We start from the raw sequence: 18,637 nt of genomic DNA on the forward strand, positions 1-18,637 counted from the left end.
TGCTAATGCGACATAGCACCCACCAACATTCCACCAGAATCTGAGCTGCAAAATCCAAAAATCACTCCTTCCCTTCTGAGTCCTGCCATGCACCTAAATAGTATTTTTTGGTCACATGTGAGGCATTGCCGTACTCGGGAGAAATTGGGGCACAGATTTTGGGGTGCTTTGTCTCCTTCATTCCTTGTGAAAATGAAAATTTTTTAGCCAGAACTGCATTTTTGTGTAAACAATTTAATTTTTCATTTTCACTGCCCAGTTGTACCACAATTGGTGAAACCCCTGGGGGTTTGAAATGTACACTATACCCCTAGATGAATTCCCTGAGGGGTGTAGTTTGCAAAATGGGGTCACTTGTGGGGGGTTTCTAAATTTTAGCATCTTATGGTGCCTAGAAACCTACATGGTGCCTAAAAAATAATCTCATAAAAAGGAGGCTCCAAAATCAAGTAGGTGCTCCTTCTATTATGAAGCCTGTGGTTTGGTCAACGTGCACACTAGGGCCACATATAGGATATTTCTGAAAACAAAAGAATTGGGGGAATCAATTTTTAGTCACATTTCTCTAGTAAAATCTACTGTGTTCCTTAGAAAAATGTATTAAAATTGCAAATTTTGAAATCTCACCTACACTTTGTTTTAATTCCTGTGAAACACCTATAGGGTTAACAAACTTCCAAAATGCTGTTTTGAATACTGTGAGGGGTACAGTTTTTGAAATGGCATCATTTATGGGGGTGTCTCACATACAAGTCCCTCAAAGTCACATCAGAACTGAACTGGTCCCTAAAAAAATCAGTGTTTGAAATTTTCTTGAAAATTTGAGAATTTGCTATTCATATTGTAAGCCTCCTAGTGTCCAAAAAAATTAAAAGGAAGTTGAAATAATGATGGAAACATAAAGTAGACATATGGTCTATGTTAGTTATTAACTATTTTGAGTGGTATGATTATTTGTCTCACAAGCAGAAAATTTTACATTTTGCAAATTGCTAAATTTTCCATTTTTTTTACGACATTTTGGTATTTTTCACAAAAAAACACAGACTGTATCGACCCAAATTTACCACTAATTTGAAGTACAATGTGTCACGAGAAAACAATCTCAAAATCACTGGGATAAGTAAAAACAAAAAAAAGTTATCCCCACTTAAGTGATACATGTCAGATTTGAAAAAAAGTGCTCTGTCAGGAAGGCTTAAACTGGCTGTGTCAGGAAGGGGTTAAAATATTCAGAAATACGGAATAATCCGTTATCCAAAATTCTCCTGGTCCCGAGCATTTTGGATACGGGATACTCAACCTGTATAAGGAACATTTCACTCATCTAATCATTAGTTTTTAGTTTCTAGCTGTCCATTAAGATTATTACCACTGGGTTTATTTATATACAAAAAATTATTATTATTGATTTCAAATATAATTCGATTCTATGAATATCAACTTCAAGTCGCTACCAATGATTAAATAAATACATACACAATTGAGCATATGGAATCCCATGATGGAGCAAAGAATAAAGTATATATACATTCATTTACAGTACACAAATAGAGGGATTCCTTAGGAGTTCGGTATGATTGATAGATACAGGATTGTCCAAAAAGAATAACTAGGAGAAATTTGGCATGTCCAAAAATACAGGGAAAAAAGGGGATGAAGAGAGCTGACATATAAATTTGACATTGTGAAAGTGTGCACCATTATGCAAATTATACTGGTCTAATTATGAGGGGATAAGCGTGGAAATAATGATTCAAAGAACTACATTTAATTCTAATGAATCATTAAGACCCCTTGGAAACAATGAATCACATTTAAAGATCCAGTAAATCTCCTGACAACAGAGGGTTTTAAATCTATTTCCCCCCCGAGTGGTGGTTTTTATATGCTCCAAACCCAGGAGTTTGAGCCCTACTGGGTTACTATCGTGACACTCCACAAAATGTCTGGAGACACTATGGATGTTTTTGTTCAAGATATTTTTACGGTGTTCTAAAAATCTAGTTTTTAGGGCCCTTGTGGTACGACCCACGTACCTCAAACCGCAGCTGCAGGTGAGGAGATAGATCACGTAGGTTGTGCCACAATTAATGAAGCCCCTAATATCAACGGGTTTTGAATCCAGCATGATATTTAGAGTTCTGTTCTGTATGAATCCGCAAGTTATGCATGAATTTTTTCCGCATTTAAAGCAGCCTATTGTCTTTTTGGGGAGCCACATAGTATGTGTATTACTTGACCCAATTTCTTTGGTGTCTTTTATTTTCAATTCACTTGGCGCCAGAAGGGATTTAAGGGATTTGTTTTTCTTGTAAATGAAAGTTGGTTTTGGGGGACGATTTCTCTTAATGTATTGTCCTGGTTGAGGACATTATAATTTTTTTGGATTATATTTCTAATATCTCTGTATTGAGAATTAAAGGTGGAAATAAAAGCAATTTTATTTGTGCCATTCTGTTGGGTTTCTACTCTATTGACACGTTTTTTACCCTTTAATAGGGTATCTCTATTGCATTTTCTGGCTTCTTCCCTGGCCCCTTCCACTAGAGGTTCTGGGTACCCTCGTAATGTGAAGGCTCTGCTGAGGTCTTTAGATTGCTCCTCATAGGCGGTCAGGTCAGAACAATTTCTTCTTAAGCGAAGCATTTGACCCTTGGGGATATTTTTTATCCAGTTAGGGTGGTGGGAACTATGAAAGTGTAGGTACGAGTTGGTGTTGGTCTCTTTTTGAAAATTCGAAGTCTGAATTTCGTTATCTTTAATAACCAAACTTATATCCAAAAAATCAATTTTGGTTTTATGGCAAGTGTGAGTGAATTGTAAATTTAATTTATTAGTGTTAAGGTGTGAAAAAAAGGATAGTGCTGAATCGTGATCCCCATCCCAAATTATAAATAAATCATCAATATAACGGCTATAGAGGACCAGACCCGCCTCCCAGCCGCCCCCCCACACGAGGGAGTCTTCGACCTCCCCCATGTAGAGATTGGCGTAGCTCGGAGCGAATCTGGTCCCCATGGCCATCCCCATGATCTGCAGGTAGTGTTTATCCAGAAAAATAAAATAATTGTGTCCCAAAATAAAAGAAATAGAATCCAAAAGAAATTGTGTATGTTCCTCACTGAGGTCTCCATCAGATTCTAAGCGTTTTTTGATTGCCTCTACTCCCAGATTGTGCGGAATATTAGAGTAGAGGCTCTGTACGTCAAGGGTCATAAATGAGTATGACTCCTTCCACTTGATATCTCTGATTAAATTAAGAAAATGGGTTGTATCTTTGATGTGAGACCTCAGTGAGGACACCCGTGCTTGAAGGTGAGTGTCTACATAATGGGATAAATTAGACGTTAAAGAACCCACACCCGAAATAATAGGACGTCCAGGTGGTGCGGTGATGGATTTGTGGATTTTGGGAAGGTGATAGTAAACAGGAATAACCGGGTGTTCAGTGAACAAGTAACGAAATTCATCCTTCGAAATAACATTATTTGTAAGAGCTTTTTCCAATAGTACCCTAAGATCTTTGATGAATCTAGGGGTAGGATCCGAGATTAATTGTCGGTATATTGTTCCATCGCTCAATTGTCTTGTAGCCTCACTTACATACAGTAGTCCACTTGATTCTGGATAATTATCAGCCAGAACTGTCCAGGCCACAACCCAGTATTTGCATATATTTTAAGCAGAAGCATAAATGCTCAATAATAGTTAATGCAGTGTGTAGGCTTTCCATATAGAACAATAGGATTATAGATGTTCTCAGCTATGGATACAGACATACAGTAACACAAATACACAGTATCAGTAACCCTTCATGTACCATGCAGCCACTGTCACACCTAACTCTGCTCCACCTGCAGACTATGGCCTCACACATGATGATGGAAGCCCCAGTCTGTCTGATTAACAACACCCCTGACGGAAAGCTGGAAACCAACCCTGCGGCGATAGACATCCTCTCCCGGATCACCCAGCCGGTGGTGGTGGTGTCCATAGTGGGCTTGTACCGGACCGGGAAGTCCTACTTGATGAACAAGCTGGCGGGAGCCCAGAAAGGTCAGTGGCCAGGTAGCTGGAGACACCACGTCTGACCAGGGCAGTGTCTCCTATCAGTATGGGGGACATATATCTATTCTTATAATGAGCAACCAATCAGATTCACCCTATAATCCTATAGAATGTGTTAGTTACTGTAGCAGCTGATTGGTTGCTCTGGGCTCTTCCTAGGTTCGATACATCCCGCTCTCAGCGCTCTGGGGGATAAATGTACTAAGAATGGAGTTTGTCTGAGACTAAACATGTTGGGAATCACTAGAATACAAAATTTGTCCGATCAAAAGCGCAGACTTGCTAAGAATCATGTGTGAGGGAATCGAGTGTTTGGATGGTGCATCAATAGTGTGTTGTTTTGAATGAAGTCATTTGTATCCTGCACGAGTTCCGTATACCTGCCTGTGAGCAGCATGTTGTGCTAGAGCCCGCACAGATCAGACTGTGGTCCTTATTCTGGTTGACACACAGTGCTGCGAAGTTCACAGCGCTGTGTGTCTTTTTTAGCCCGCCTGCCACTTGCATTGCCGCCCACCCACCTGCGCAGGGCGAATTATAACCACATGGCTGTGAATCAATATTTTGCATAAACATTAATTTGCAGCCTACGGGGTGACACCCACATCATTGGATGGTTGTTGAGGACAGGGCGGGCAGCTGACACCCAGTGAAGTCAGCTGCCCGTCCCCGGCACCCTCGTCATCGGGGTATTACCATGATAACGCCCAGCTCTTTCATGGGAATGCCCATAAAACACTGGGCGTTTCCCATGGATGAATCCCCCGGCCCACTGCCCCCGTCCTCCCCCCACCCGCACTGCACCCACACTCTATCTGCTGGGGCCGCTCACACACAGCGCATGCGCAGAAGAAAATCATCCCGCTCCTGTGCGAAGTTGCCCCCTGTGTGATGAAGGGGTTATAGAATACAAATACAAATCTGTGCCCCCCCCCCCCCCAGCAAGAACGGCAAGTGATTACTACTTCCGGTCCGCGGATCCATAGTTACTTATCATGTCTCGACTTTCTCGGCTCCTGATTGGCCGCTAGGCAGCCAATAGAGTCATTAGGAGGAGAGGCGCTGAGGATGAAACATCAGCGTCATTCCTCAGTCCGTCGTGGGTACCGGACGGAATAGTCGGGTGTTTGTTATTCTAAGAAGACCTGGACTAAGTTAGAACGAAGAGGACAGATCTTCGCCGGAGGACCTTGGTGAGTTGGATTTCCTTCCACAGGTACCCCTATGGATTTCTTAGGATCCTGGAGCCCCGGACCCAGGAACCAAGCCCCCGGACCCTGGACTCTGCAGCCCCAGACCCAGGAACCGAGGCCCCGGACCCAGGACCATGGAACCCCGGACCCAGGGACTTACCTACGGGCTCAAGATAGGTAAGTATCAGTATGAAAGGGCTTTGGATGTATTAAAGTTATATTTTTCATGTGTCAGTGTGTTTATTTGACTATTTTTAATACAGTGGAACTACTAGTGCCAGCGGGCCCTTTAATGCCCCACATGCTGGGACTTTGAGTTCTCCAATTCCCAGCATGTGGGGGAGGCTTGCTGGGACTCATAGTTCTACAGTAGAATACAATAGTTTATTCATTTTTTTATACTGGAATCGCATAGGGTCACCGGGGACAGCACCAGCCTTCAGCCTGGTCAGGTAGGTCCTGTAGCGGGGGGGACCCCTTTATTGGGGGTCCCCACTCCCACAGGGCTCCTGGCCAAGCTGCCTGGTCAGTAGGGTGATGTTTTGGCCGCAGGACCTTATATAATAAGTGTCCCCCGACTGTAACATTACACTGCTGGCTGGTTTGGCCTGGGGCTATCAATTAAAATACGGGGGACCCCTAGTAATTTTGTCCCCCGTATTTTGGGAACCAGCCCCGGCCCTAGAGGAAAAATCATGGAACCCCGGCCCTGGAGGAAAAATCGGGGAACCCCTATTTGCAGGGTTTCCTGTTTTTTTTTTTTTTTTATTACCGTCCCCGGCTCTTTCGGCCTGGTGCTGGTTAGAGTTGTGGGGGGGGGAGAAACCACGCCGTTTTAAAAACATTTATTTTCTTTTTTTTTTTTTACACATTGCAGCCTGCACGGAACTGACTGATCCGTGCAGACTGGCTATACAAATTCGTATTAGCGGCCGTATATACGGCCGGCTAATACGAATGGATACGCCATTGGATGGTTACAAAGCAGTTGTATTTAACTGCTTTGTAAATTTCCCTCCGGAACACGAATTTGCATGCGGCTAAAACAGCCGTATGCAGTCGTATTCATTTGTATTAAGAATACGAAATATCATATTTGTATTCTTAGTAAATTTTCCCCTGTATGTCTAGTGTCCGTGAGTCTCTGAAAAAAAAAGAATTTGCACCCTTACTCTTCCCAGGGCCGGTTCAAGGCACCAGAGCGCCCCAGGCGAGTCGGGGAGGGGGGGGGGGGGGGGGGGAGGTTGGTACTTGTGTAAAAAAACTTCCGTCCCTGCTGAGTGCTGGTGCGTGCAGGGGTGTCCGTGCCGCCGGGAGAACCTGCGGCGCTGTTATTGTGTATAAGCTGGCCGCGGCCGGCGGGGTCCCTACAGTGAATAGAAAATAACTAGCGCTTCCCGCGCCGCCGCGCGCATAGCGCCAGTTATTTTCTATTCACTGTAGGGACCCCGCCGGCCGCGACAAGCTTATACACAATAACAGCGCCGCAGGTTACCCCGGCGGCACGGACACCCCTGCACGCACCAGCACTCAGCAGGGACGCCGGAGACGCAAGATTCTTCACAGGTACCACAGTGCTGGGGATGAGGGGCGAACTGCCGCCCTCCAGGTGCCGGCGCCCTAAGCAAATGCCTAGAGCTGCCTAGTGGTGGCGCCAGACCTGACTCTTCCCCTTTATGCAAAACATGCATTCGCAAAGTGGGGTGGATGTTTGGACCGCGACTGGGGGAGCAGTGTTAGAAGGCCCGATACACAGTGAATTTTTGCTGCTTAGCAAATAAATCAAAATCACCCCCTTAATCCCTTTTATATTGCCCACTTTGACCACCGTTACAGGAAAATTACACTTACAAAGTCAGTGCACCGTGATCCGAGCTCCTAACCCACAAGCTGGCTACACTGAAGTTCACATGGCTTGGGGGTAGCTCAGGCTGCAAGGACCATTGATGTGGCCATATTGAACTGGGGAGTTACGGGGTGCCGAGCGTACCAGGAAATTACCGTATGGAGAACCCTCATCCCGGTGATCAGAGTCTGCAACGGCAGGGAATGTACCCCAGAGGCTGCTTTGGCTATGTGATGGTCAGCTATAGGAAGGAGCAGAGGACAGGGATTACCCTTGTGGCCCAGTAGAGGCGTCCCTGGAAGTGGCCCCGCAGAGTTGGTGGCTGCCCCTACTGGAGACATATAGAGCTGGTGGTGGTGGGTGGTGCTGGAGCTGTCCCCTGCTAGTACAGAGTAGGCTGACAGGCTGCGTATGACAGAGTCCTGCGATCAGACAGAATGAAATCCCGCCCCCTACAGGTCTGCGAATGGATCGCCGATCGGCCGCCAGCAGCAAATCCATACACTCACCATCGAATGAATTTCCCAGTCTGCGCTAATGTGCATAACTCTGACTCCTCCACACCTCTGTAACAGAGACAGCGCTGATGTCACAGACCCTCCCTGATTAACCGGGGAACGCCTGTATCTTTCCTGTCATTCAAGTTTTGTGGTGATTGCGAATAAAACCATTGTAGTTTTCATCACTATTTGGCCTTGCACATGCGCACATAGGGGGGTATTCTGGTTCACTCGCAAAAGGCAAATTCCTTCTCAAATAGACAAAACCATGTGCATTGCAGGTGGGGCTGATGTAACATGTGCAGAGAGAGTTACATTTGGGTGAGTTATTTTGTTTCTGTGCAGGGTAAATACTGGCTGCTTTATTTTTACACTGCAATATAGATTTTAGTTTTGAAATAAAACCCCACCCAAATCTAACTCTCTCTGCACAAGTTACATCAGCCCCACCTGCAGTGCACATGGCTTTGTCCATTTGAGAAGGAATTTGCCTTTGCAAGTGAACCAGAATAAGGGCCTATGATCTGACTGCATGCGCAGTGGTACTATAATTGGCCGCCTTGCAAATTTGCACAACAGCAATCAGATCTGAATAAGGCCCATAGCTAGCTACAGTATTTACTACCTGGACTTCATCCAGGAGGGATAGGAGGAATGAACTTCTGGCTGGAACTACTGTCATTTAGGAAACATCAAGTTCATCCACAGCCGCTGGATATAAATACAGTGCAGAGAATTGGCAGCAGCTGCAGCATACTTTCTGAACGCCAGCTCCGGGAAGTGGGGGGGAGGGATGGGCATTGAGAAGTAAAAGGGGGGCGGTACAGACTGGGCGCCCCTAGGCACAATATTTTTGGCTGCCCCCTGGACCCAGAGGGAGGATTGCAAAATCCCTGTTGCTGGTTCCTAAACGACAGGGGTGGCACGTGCCTTGTGCCCACCCTCCCCCCCACCCCCAATGCTACCACTGTAAATACACTCACTTAGCATACATACATACATACTATAATCACACATCATACATAAATACAATAAAGACACACATACATACAATAAACACATAGCATCCATACAACATACATATAAACACAGACACGCAGAACATACATACACACTAGGGTGACCAACTCATCCCTTTAATCCGGGACACATATTAATTACACAGGTTCTGTGGCTGGCTTTCTCCTGGTTTTAAACTGCCACAGAACCTGTGTAATTAATATGTGTCCCGGATTAAAGGGATGAGTTGGTCACCCTAATACACACACACACACTTAAATTGTTCAATGCCGCCATACGGAGACTGGGCAGCTCGGGTATCCTCCAGCTGGTGGGTCTGCGCTGCTGCGAGCTGCTTCTGCAGGAGCCCGGCACTCTGGCTGAGGGGATGATGACTCCAGACTGGGGAATGGCGGCATGGAGCTTCTGGCCTCTGAGGGGCGGCCATAATATGTGCCGCCCCTAGGCCCGTGCCTCACTAGGTACAGAGGCGGACCTTGCCGGGGAGTACTGCATTGGTTTGGCAAGTGCAATTACGTCATCATGTCCACGCCCCCGCCATGCAATGCTGGTATTACATATTCTCCAACATGACCCATTCCGTTAGGTACAAAAAGCTCTGTTTCTGGACTTCCCTGCCAGTGGCAGTTGCAGAGGTGAGGCTGCAGCACAGTCCAATATTCAGAAAGGGGAGCCACACCTAATGAAACTCCAAACATCACTGTCCTGGACTCAATGGCAGTTGATGTGACCCCCCCTTTTTGAATTTTGGTCTGTGCTGGAGTCCAACCTCTGTAACTGCCACTGGCAGGGAAGTCCAGGAACAGAGCATTTTGTACCTAATGGAATGTTCTACCAGGAGAGAATAGATAGACTCAAGGGTGTAACTACCATAGGTGCAAGGGGTGCAGCTGCTATGGGGCCCAGAGCTGAAGGGGGCCCATCTTTACTGTCTGAGAAATATGTTTTACACACATTTATCACCATCAGCCGCTAAATAAGGGGCCCTTACAAACTTTTGCTATAGGGCCCACGAATATCTAGGTACAGATGGAACTCTTCTTTGCAGGAGATGGCGTTGGCAACACCATCCCCCGCCACCTGTATTTGCGAAAGGAGACGTGCGCACACGAGATCCGCTCGCGTCCCCTTCCGACTGCTTCCCCCGGGTCCCCGCCGGCTTGCCGTCCGGGGTCCCCACTGCCTCCCCGCACCCCCCCTAACCCTGTCCGTCTCCCTGGCGCACGGACACTGAGACGCACGTGCGTCTCAGTCAGATGGCGAGCTGGGCTGCTGGTGGATCGCCAGCGGTGTCTTTCTGGCGATTCGCCAGCAAAGATGAGCCTGGCCCCATCTGTACACCTCTGGATAGACTTGTGCTGCAGAGGTAACCAGCAGGAGCGATACAGTAACCGTCCTATCTGTCACATATGTCTGTACCAGCAATAGAAAACATTAGAACTGATTCAGACCTGTTCGCTAGTGTAGTCACTAAGATTTGTCACAGCAGGTTATTATCGGCACACTGCGTACGGTTCACAGTACACATACACAAGGCCGTCTGGCGATGAATTCCTGCAACTACTTATGTTCGCTGACTGTTTGTAAGCTGAATGTCATGTGTGGGTGTGGAAACCGACCATTTTTTGGGAGTGCCTAGAAAAGTGCTGAGTGTGTCTGGGAAAATGTGTGCCAAGCCGGCTCAGGGGAGGGTGTGCGGTGTCAGCGTCAGCCCGGATGTGCCTTTTTTTCACTTCAGCAGCAATTATGTCTCCGGCTACGCGGCGCCTGCAATGACTGGTGCCCAGAGTAGAAATCATTAGATGGTGGGCCTGTCACATAGGATTTCGGGTATATTCGCATGTGTGTGTGTGTGCATATGCGCACATTAATTCGCAATGCGGCGCAGTAGGGCAACAGCTTAACTGATCGCTGCAAATTCGCAGCCGTGCAATTAGGTCATTATGAGGCCCTAAGTCTGGCTCTAATAAGGACTTTCTGTGTGTAATGTCTGCAGGCTTTAACCTGGGCTACAATGTCCAAGCGGAGACCAAGGGCATCTGGATGTGGTGCGTCCCCCATCCCAGAAAGCTGGATCACACCCTGGTTCTGCTGGACACAGAAGGTCTGGGGGACGTGGAGAAGGTGAGAAGGTGCCCATGTGTAATACAGGGAGAATATAGGAGTTATATGAGCAGGACACCTGAGTAGGGCACACAATGTATATCATATATATGTGTAATACAGGGAGAATATAGGAGTTATATTAGCAGGATACCTGAGTAGGACACACAATGTATATCATATATATATATGTAATACAGGGAGAATATAGGAGTTATATGAGCAGGACACCTGAGTAGGGCACACAATGTATATCATATATATGTGTAATACAGGGGAATATAGGGGTTATATGAGCAGAACACCTGAGTAGGGCACACAATGTATATCATATATATATATGTAATACAGGGAGAATATAGGAGTTATATTAGCAGGATACCTGAGTAGGACACACAATGTATATCATATATATGTGTAATACAGGGAGAATATAGGAGTTATAATAGCAGGATACCTGAGTATGACACACAATGTATATCATATATATGTGTAATACAGGGAGAATATAGGTGTTATATGAGCAGAACACCTGAGTAGGGCACACAATGTATATCATATATATGTGTAATACAGGGAGAATATAGGAGTTATATGATGAGTAGGGCACACAATGTATATCATATATATGTGTAATACAGGGAGAATATAGGAGTTATATGAGCAGGACACCTGAGTAGGGCACACAATGTATATCATATATATGTATAATACAGGGAGTATATAGGAGTTATATGAGCAGGACACCTGAGTAGGGCACACAATGTATATCATATATATGTGTAATACAGGGAGAATATGAATTAAGAAGAAGGAAAGAAATTGCACAATGGATGCACACCTAGAAAGATAATTTTTAATTTTTAAAAGGGTTGGTACTTTATTGAACTCGTTTTTAAGAAATAAGGGGGAGTTTGTCCGTGTTCGTTGAATTTATAGGTTCACGGGTAATCCCACCTTATTGGTTGTGAAATTGATAAGACACACATAAACGAACATACATGTAACGTGATTGGCCACAACGGCACTTTATAAAGAATAGAAAGTGTGCATAAAGATTAAAAAATAGGCCTTGAATTCTATATGGTTGTTTTTAGTTCATACACTGCCAAGTAGCTGTGTCTGTTGTATTACTCATGTATTTGGATACTCCTTCCTTCTAATTTATTGTTACCATTTATTTTGTAACATTTTATGTAGAGGAATAATTGTGCAGCTCTTATGCAGTCTTTTTTGGTGATCTGCTGACCTCTTGTGGTCGTTCAGCACAATTGCAGTTGTGTATACTGTTTTTTCATAAGACCATACCTCCCAACTTTGGCAGCTCAGCAGGCGGGACGCTGCTGCTGCGCGCCAGAGACGCGCCAAAATTTTCGGGGGGGTGGTGGCCTAATTTGGGGGCGTGGCCTATACCTGCGGCTCCCCGCGAGGCCACGCCCCCATTTTGCCGCTATGGGGGCATGACCCAGAGGCTCTGTGAGCCTCTAGCCATGCCCCCATGCTAAGCAGCGGGGAATAAACGCTGTGCGCATGCGCACAGCGTCTATTCCCGCAGCCAGGGGGGCTGCGGGAATAGACGCTGTGCGCATGCGCACAGCGTTTATTCCCCGCTGCTTAGCAGCTGACAGGGGGGTCTCCCAACAGCCCCCCCACATCACGGGACACTGCTGCCCGCGGGTGGGACAGCGGGACAGGCCCTGATAATCGGGACTGTCCCGCTAAAATCGGGACTGTTGGGAGGTATGTATGACTATTGATACCTTCAAATAGGATTTATGGTCATATGATTTTATTACTTTGTCTGCTATGCAGCAGTGTCCGGCCAGATGATTTTACTTTTTTCACTTATTACACATTTCAGGGAGTTCAGCATATGGATTTCAGTGCTACCTTTAGGTCTTGGCATACACTGGATTGTTTTATGAATTTACCGTAATTAATTAGTTTAATAACTTACCGAAAGCAGCATACTAATGGGCATGTTCTCTCACAACATGCCAGACTAAGATGCTGCTATTAGTATATAAATCCTGTGTTCTCCTTCCAATATGTGTTAATGATCTACTGACCTTTTAACAGTATATTATCTGCACCAATGTATTGCTCTATACAGCCTGGTTATTAACCTTCCAATGGGGTTAATGGCTCTATTAATCCTCTACATTCAGGGTAGGAGACCGCTATCAGGGGTACCATTACCTAGTGAACAATTTCTTATGGCTCCACCTATATTTCACAATACATGGTTTGGGTTGTATTATCAATTACACACTCTCTCACAATATGTATATTGATACTGCCAATTATTGGCTGCTATCCACCTTTTGGGGATTCAGTATTTAATTCTGATCCTGTTTATCAATGTATCTAGGGAGGAACTAATTCCTATCTGGTGTTGGTGATAGTTTGCTGACCTCTTGATTTTTATCACATTTAGTTATAGTAACATTATTAGCATAGATAGACAATAGCCTTTCTCAAGACAGCATGAGAAAGCATGTTGTGAAACACGTGTCGACATAAAACAATGGGCCATTGTCTATCTATGCTAATAATGTTATTATAACTAAATGTGATACAAATCAATTGTATAGAAATAATTGTAACAGTTCACGCGCCAAACTCTGAGGACCATACTGCCTAGTGAAGGGCTTGTCCTCTCTCCCTTCTAAAGGAAGAGGTAACCCCTTATTTAAAACTCCAAACCCTAAAAAGTGTCTTGAGAAAGCATGTTGTGAAACACATGTCGAAAACAATAGGCCATTGTCTATATGTGCTAATAATGTTATCATAACTAAATGTGATAAAAATCAATTGTATAGAAATAATTGTAACAGTTCACGTGCCAAACTCTGAGGACCATACTGCCTAGTGAAGGGCTTGTCCTCTCTCCCTTCGAAGGGAAGAGGTAACCCCTTATTTAAAACTCCAAAACCTATCCAGAACAGAAATTTAGTACCAATTAAGATCAAGGCTAATAAAGTTGCTTGTAAAAATACCTGTAGGTGATATACTGCTTACCAACCACCAGAGGTCAGCAAACTATCACCAACACCAGATAGGAATTAGTTCCTCCCTAGATACATTGATAAACAGGATCAGAATTAAATACTGAATCCTCAAAAGGTGGATAGCAGCCAATAATTGGCAGTATCAATATACATATTGTGAGAGAGTGTGTAATTGATAATACAACCCAAACCATGTATTGTGAAATAAAGGTGGAGCCATAAGAAATTGTTCACTAGGTAATGGTACCCCTGATAGCGGTCTCCTACCCTGAATGTAGAGGATTAATAGAGCCATTAACCCCATTGGAAGGTTAATAACCAGGCTGTATAGAGCAATACATTGGTGCAGATAATATACTGTTAAAAGGTCAGTAGATCATTAACACATATTGGAAGGAGAACACAGGATTTATATACTAATAGCAGCATCTTAGTCTGGCATGTTGTGAGAGAACATGCCCATTAATATGCTGCTTTCCGTAAGTTATTAAACTAATTAATTACGGTAAATTCATAAAACAATCCAGTGTATGCCAAGACCTAAAGGTAGCACTGAAATCCATATGCTGAACTCCCTGAAATGTGTAATAAGTGAAAAAAGTAAAATCATCTGGCCGGACACTGCTGCATAGCAGACAAAGTAATAAAATCATATGACCATAAATCCTATTTGAAGGTATCATATGAAAAAACAGTATACACAACTGCAATTGTGCTGAACGACCACAAGAGGTCAGCAGATCACCAAAAAAGACTCTGCATAAGAGCTGCACAATTATTCCTCTACATAAAATGTTACAAAATAAATGGTAACAATAAATTAGAAGGAAGGAGTATCCAAATACATGAGTAATACAACAGACACAGCTTCAGACAGTATGTCATTTATTTGAAATATCTGTAGAAAATAAGTTTACTTGGCAGTGTATGAACTAAAAACAACCATATAGAATTCAAGGCCTATTTTTTAATCTTTATGCACACTTTCTATTCTTTATAAAGTGCCGTTGTGGCCAATCACGTTACATGTATGTTCGTTTATGTGTTTCTAAAACTTTTTAATTCTTATCAATTTCACAACCAATAAGGTGGGATTACCCGTGAACCTATAAATTCAACGAACACGGACAAACTCCTCCTTATTTCTTAAAAACGAGTTCAATAAAGTACCAACCCTTTTAAAAATTAAAAATGATCTTTCTAGGTGTGCATCCATAGTGCAATTTCTTTCCTTCTTCTTCATTCATATTGTACTCAGTTTGCCCGGATAGCACCCCCGCCATGAAAAAATTATGAATAGGCGGACCTTATGGACCCTTAAAAAATCAGAAGGGTTTAAAATAATCAGTGTGCGGATTATTACCTCCTCTTCCCCCTAACCCCAATTTTTGTAATACAGCGAGAATATAGGAGTTATATGAGTAGGGCACACAATGTATATTATATATATGTGTTTAATACAGGGAGAATATAGGAGTTACATGAGCAGGACACCTGAGTATGGCACACAATGTATATTATATACTAGGTGATTCATCGCTCCCGACGAGTGCTCTTCACAGTGTTGGAAGGGGCTCCACCCCAGGGGTTGTTGCAGGTGGGTGGGGGATGGTTGGGGGCGGGGTGCTGCTGATGCTGAAGGGGTTGGCCCGGGTGTTCATGGGTGAGGGATGGGGTCTGGGTGTGCTGTGGATGGGGGAGAGGTCGGTGTGCCGTGGGTGGGGGAGGGGAGGGTGTGTATGTACTGCGGGTGTGGGAGGGGCGGTTGTGGTGTTTCTACAAATGTATATGGGTGTGCTGTGGGTGGTGGAGGGGAGGATGCGGTGGTGTTGCGGGTGGGTGTGGCGGTGGCGTGGGTGGATGAGGGTTGGGTGCGAGGGTGCCATGGGTGGGGGAGGGTGCTTGTGGGTGGTGTGTGTGGGGCAGTGGTAGGTGCGGGGATACTGCGGGTGGTGGAGTTGGAGGGCACGCCTCCATGCAGTGACATCACGGACCTCCTGCATCCCTAAAAATGAGCGGCTACCCTGGGGAGTAATAATACTCTGCCACCCTGCTCCAGCTCTACTATTATACAGTATGTGTGCACACTCTGTGACAGAGGCTGGCTGGTAACTTATAGCCACCTCCCACGATTAGTCCACGCCCCCAAAATGTTTATGGGATAAAAAAACCTATCTAAAGTAGAGGGGGGGGGGGGTGTTATTGTCCCCTCCCCCCCTCAGCAGCAACAGCAACAGCACACACCTACAGCATGTGCTGTGCTGGCAGCAGGCTCAGCATGAGCTCTCATGCTGCCAGTGAGATGCTCATGCTGGGTCTGCTGTCAGCACAGCACATGCTGTAGGTGTGTGCTGCTGCTGCTGCCCGGGAGGGATGAAGGGGGAAGGGGGTGTGTACCAGGGCCCCCACCAGGCCCCTCCAGCAAGCCTGGGCCCAGGTAATCAGTACCCCCCCCACACCCCCCTTGACATAGTCAAATGGGGGGGAACCAGAAAGGGAGCTTCATGCTGCAGCTGCCTGTCTGTCATGCAGTGTGACAGACAGTGGCAGCCATAGAGGACCGCAGAGGGGATGCAGCCCTTAGGCCCGCCCCTCCCTTCAGTGTTGTCCCGCCCATCCAGTGCGTGTAACCCTGCACCTTTTCTAGTCCCTGCAGCCACCACTGATATAGTCAAATGGTGCTGGGAGCCAGAAAGGGAGCTTCATGCTGCGGCTGCCTGTCTGTCATGCAGTGTGACAGACAGCGGCAGCCATAGAGGACAGCAGCGGGGATGCAGCCCCTCAGCCCAGCCTGCCACTGACTGTGTATATAACGCTGGGTCGAGTTTCACTCTATGACTCCATCCAGCGTTATACACACAGTCACAGAGTGACAGTTCTGGGCAAATATATAAGAGATATGTTTGTGTGTGTGAATGTGTGTATGCAGCATGTACTGTGGGATAATAAACGTTTCATTTTCAGGGTGTGTGTTTTTATTTTAACATTAGTCATAATTTGGGACTACAAGTCCCAGAAGGCCCTTTAATACCCTGCATGCTGGGATTTGTGGTTCTCCAGGTCCCTGCATGTGGTGGAGACAACCCAATGTTATTGTCAGATTGTTGCTTTATTGTTGTGTTTATCTTACAGGGCGACACCAAGAATGACATCAGGATCTTCTCGCTGGCCGTTCTCCTGAGCAGCGCCCTGGTGTATAACAGTAAGGGCACCATAGACCAGGATGCACTGAACAAGCTGAGGTATCCTTCCATCTATGTCACTCTGCAATGGAATATAATAGAATACACATAACTGTTCTACACTCCGCACCAACAAGACCCATTCCATTAGTTACTAAGGGCCTGATTCTCTTTCACATGCAACTCTGCAAAATGGATGAAAGGCCACCCGCCGCTTGCACTGCCCCGCTTCTTCGCTCGCCGAGTTCCCCGTATGGCTGCGAATGAATCTTTTACATAAACATCCATTCGTAGCCTTGGGTGCGGAGGCCAAACCATTCCCTGGTCGCCAGTCATCGAATGATTGAGAAGGTACACACAAAACTTCAGTGACCTGCCCCCCTGCAGCCGTGTCACTGCCTAATTTCCATGGGAGTGCCCAGCGTTTTCACGGGAACACCAATGAAATGCTGGGCATTCCCATGGGAGCAGCCTGTCGTCACGGCCCCATGCCATTAGCGGCCGCCGACAGCACTCCGCTTCTCCGAAATCATCCCACGCCTCTGGCCTGCCAGTACCACACCACGTTTCCCGCCAAAATCCAAACACAGGTGCAGCCATCTTGGATGCTATCACATGATTCTCCACAACCAAACCCGTGAATCCAGTATTGTCATCTGAGAGTCAGTCACCAGGCACTGACTCCTATAAAGGGGGTCAGAAAACCACTCCCAAAAGGCCAGTGCAATGATGTCCTCCTCCAGGCTGCATCCTGTAATCTCAGCTCCTGTAGAAATCTCTCTGTTTAATAATCCTGCTGCACTGCCTGGCTCCCTTACGTTCTAGCCAATCCTTTACTCCTTCTATTACAGCCAATTCCAAGATTCCAATTCCATACTACCTTCGACCACCATCTACAGTATTACTATCGAGGTACCATCTACTCATCTCCAGTGTACCCTTTGCATTACCAATCACCATCGGTAGCCTCCATAGGTACCTGTTGTCATTGGTGTCTTCCTGCGGTATCTGTGTTCTTGGTGCATAATGCAGCTTCTCCGCTGCCTAGTAAAAGGGGTCAGTGCCTCATCATCTGCTGCTGCTACTTACTCCCCATCGATGGTCATCATCGGATACATTCCATTATCTCCTTTGGTTCCAGATGATTCCAGTATCTCCTTCATTTACAGCCAATTCCACTATCCCCTTCATTTCCAGCAGATTCCAGTAACTTATTTGGTTCCAGATGATTCCAGCATCTACAGTTTTTCAGTTCCAGCCGATTCCAGTCACTTCTTCAGTCAATTCAAAGACTAACTCCCGGTCCTTGTGGACCAATAGACTTTATCTCCACCTGACCCTCCACTATCATGCCACGTCTTCGGGCATGGGACTCTGACTCCCACATATGGTCCGAGAAAGCCACATGTGTGCAACTAAGTGGTTCCTGCAATGTCATCCTGGCAGCCGCTGCTGGGTTGCGTCCACGACTTGGTCCTCCATGGCAGTTAGTGCCAGACTTCCACTCTCACGCAGGCATCATGCCTTCCACGTGGATGCCAAGCTTTCCTACGGTCCTTGGCATGGGCGCAGCCATGTTGGTTTCACTCACATGATCTCCTCAGCCAATCCAAGACTGGTCATTTCTGTCATCATTCCATTACAACCAATCCCCTGTACTCTCTTCATATAAATATGCTGGAGCTGGTCCAGTCAAGCAGTCACTACAATG

General features: G+C 45.7%; 1 protein-coding gene across 1 annotated transcript in view; it reads left to right on the forward strand.

The window, feature by feature from the left end:
• LOC146019780 (guanylate-binding protein 7-like) overlaps positions 1–18,637 on the forward strand; it is a 64,876-nt gene that overhangs the window by 12,800 nt on the left and 33,439 nt on the right. Inside the window, exons 2-4 of the mRNA XM_083152333.1 lie at positions 3,864–4,059; positions 10,627–10,754; positions 16,877–16,986. Coding sequence (XP_083008459.1) covers positions 3,867–4,059; positions 10,627–10,754; positions 16,877–16,986 — 431 coding nt within the window. The 5' untranslated portion in view covers positions 3,864–3,866. The remainder of the gene's footprint in view (positions 1–3,863; positions 4,060–10,626; positions 10,755–16,876; positions 16,987–18,637) is intronic.

This window comes from Crinia signifera, chromosome 7 (assembly GCF_055691185.1).
Source record: "Crinia signifera chromosome 7, ASM5569118v1, whole genome shotgun sequence".
Lineage (NCBI taxonomy): Eukaryota > Metazoa > Chordata > Amphibia > Anura > Myobatrachidae > Crinia > Crinia signifera.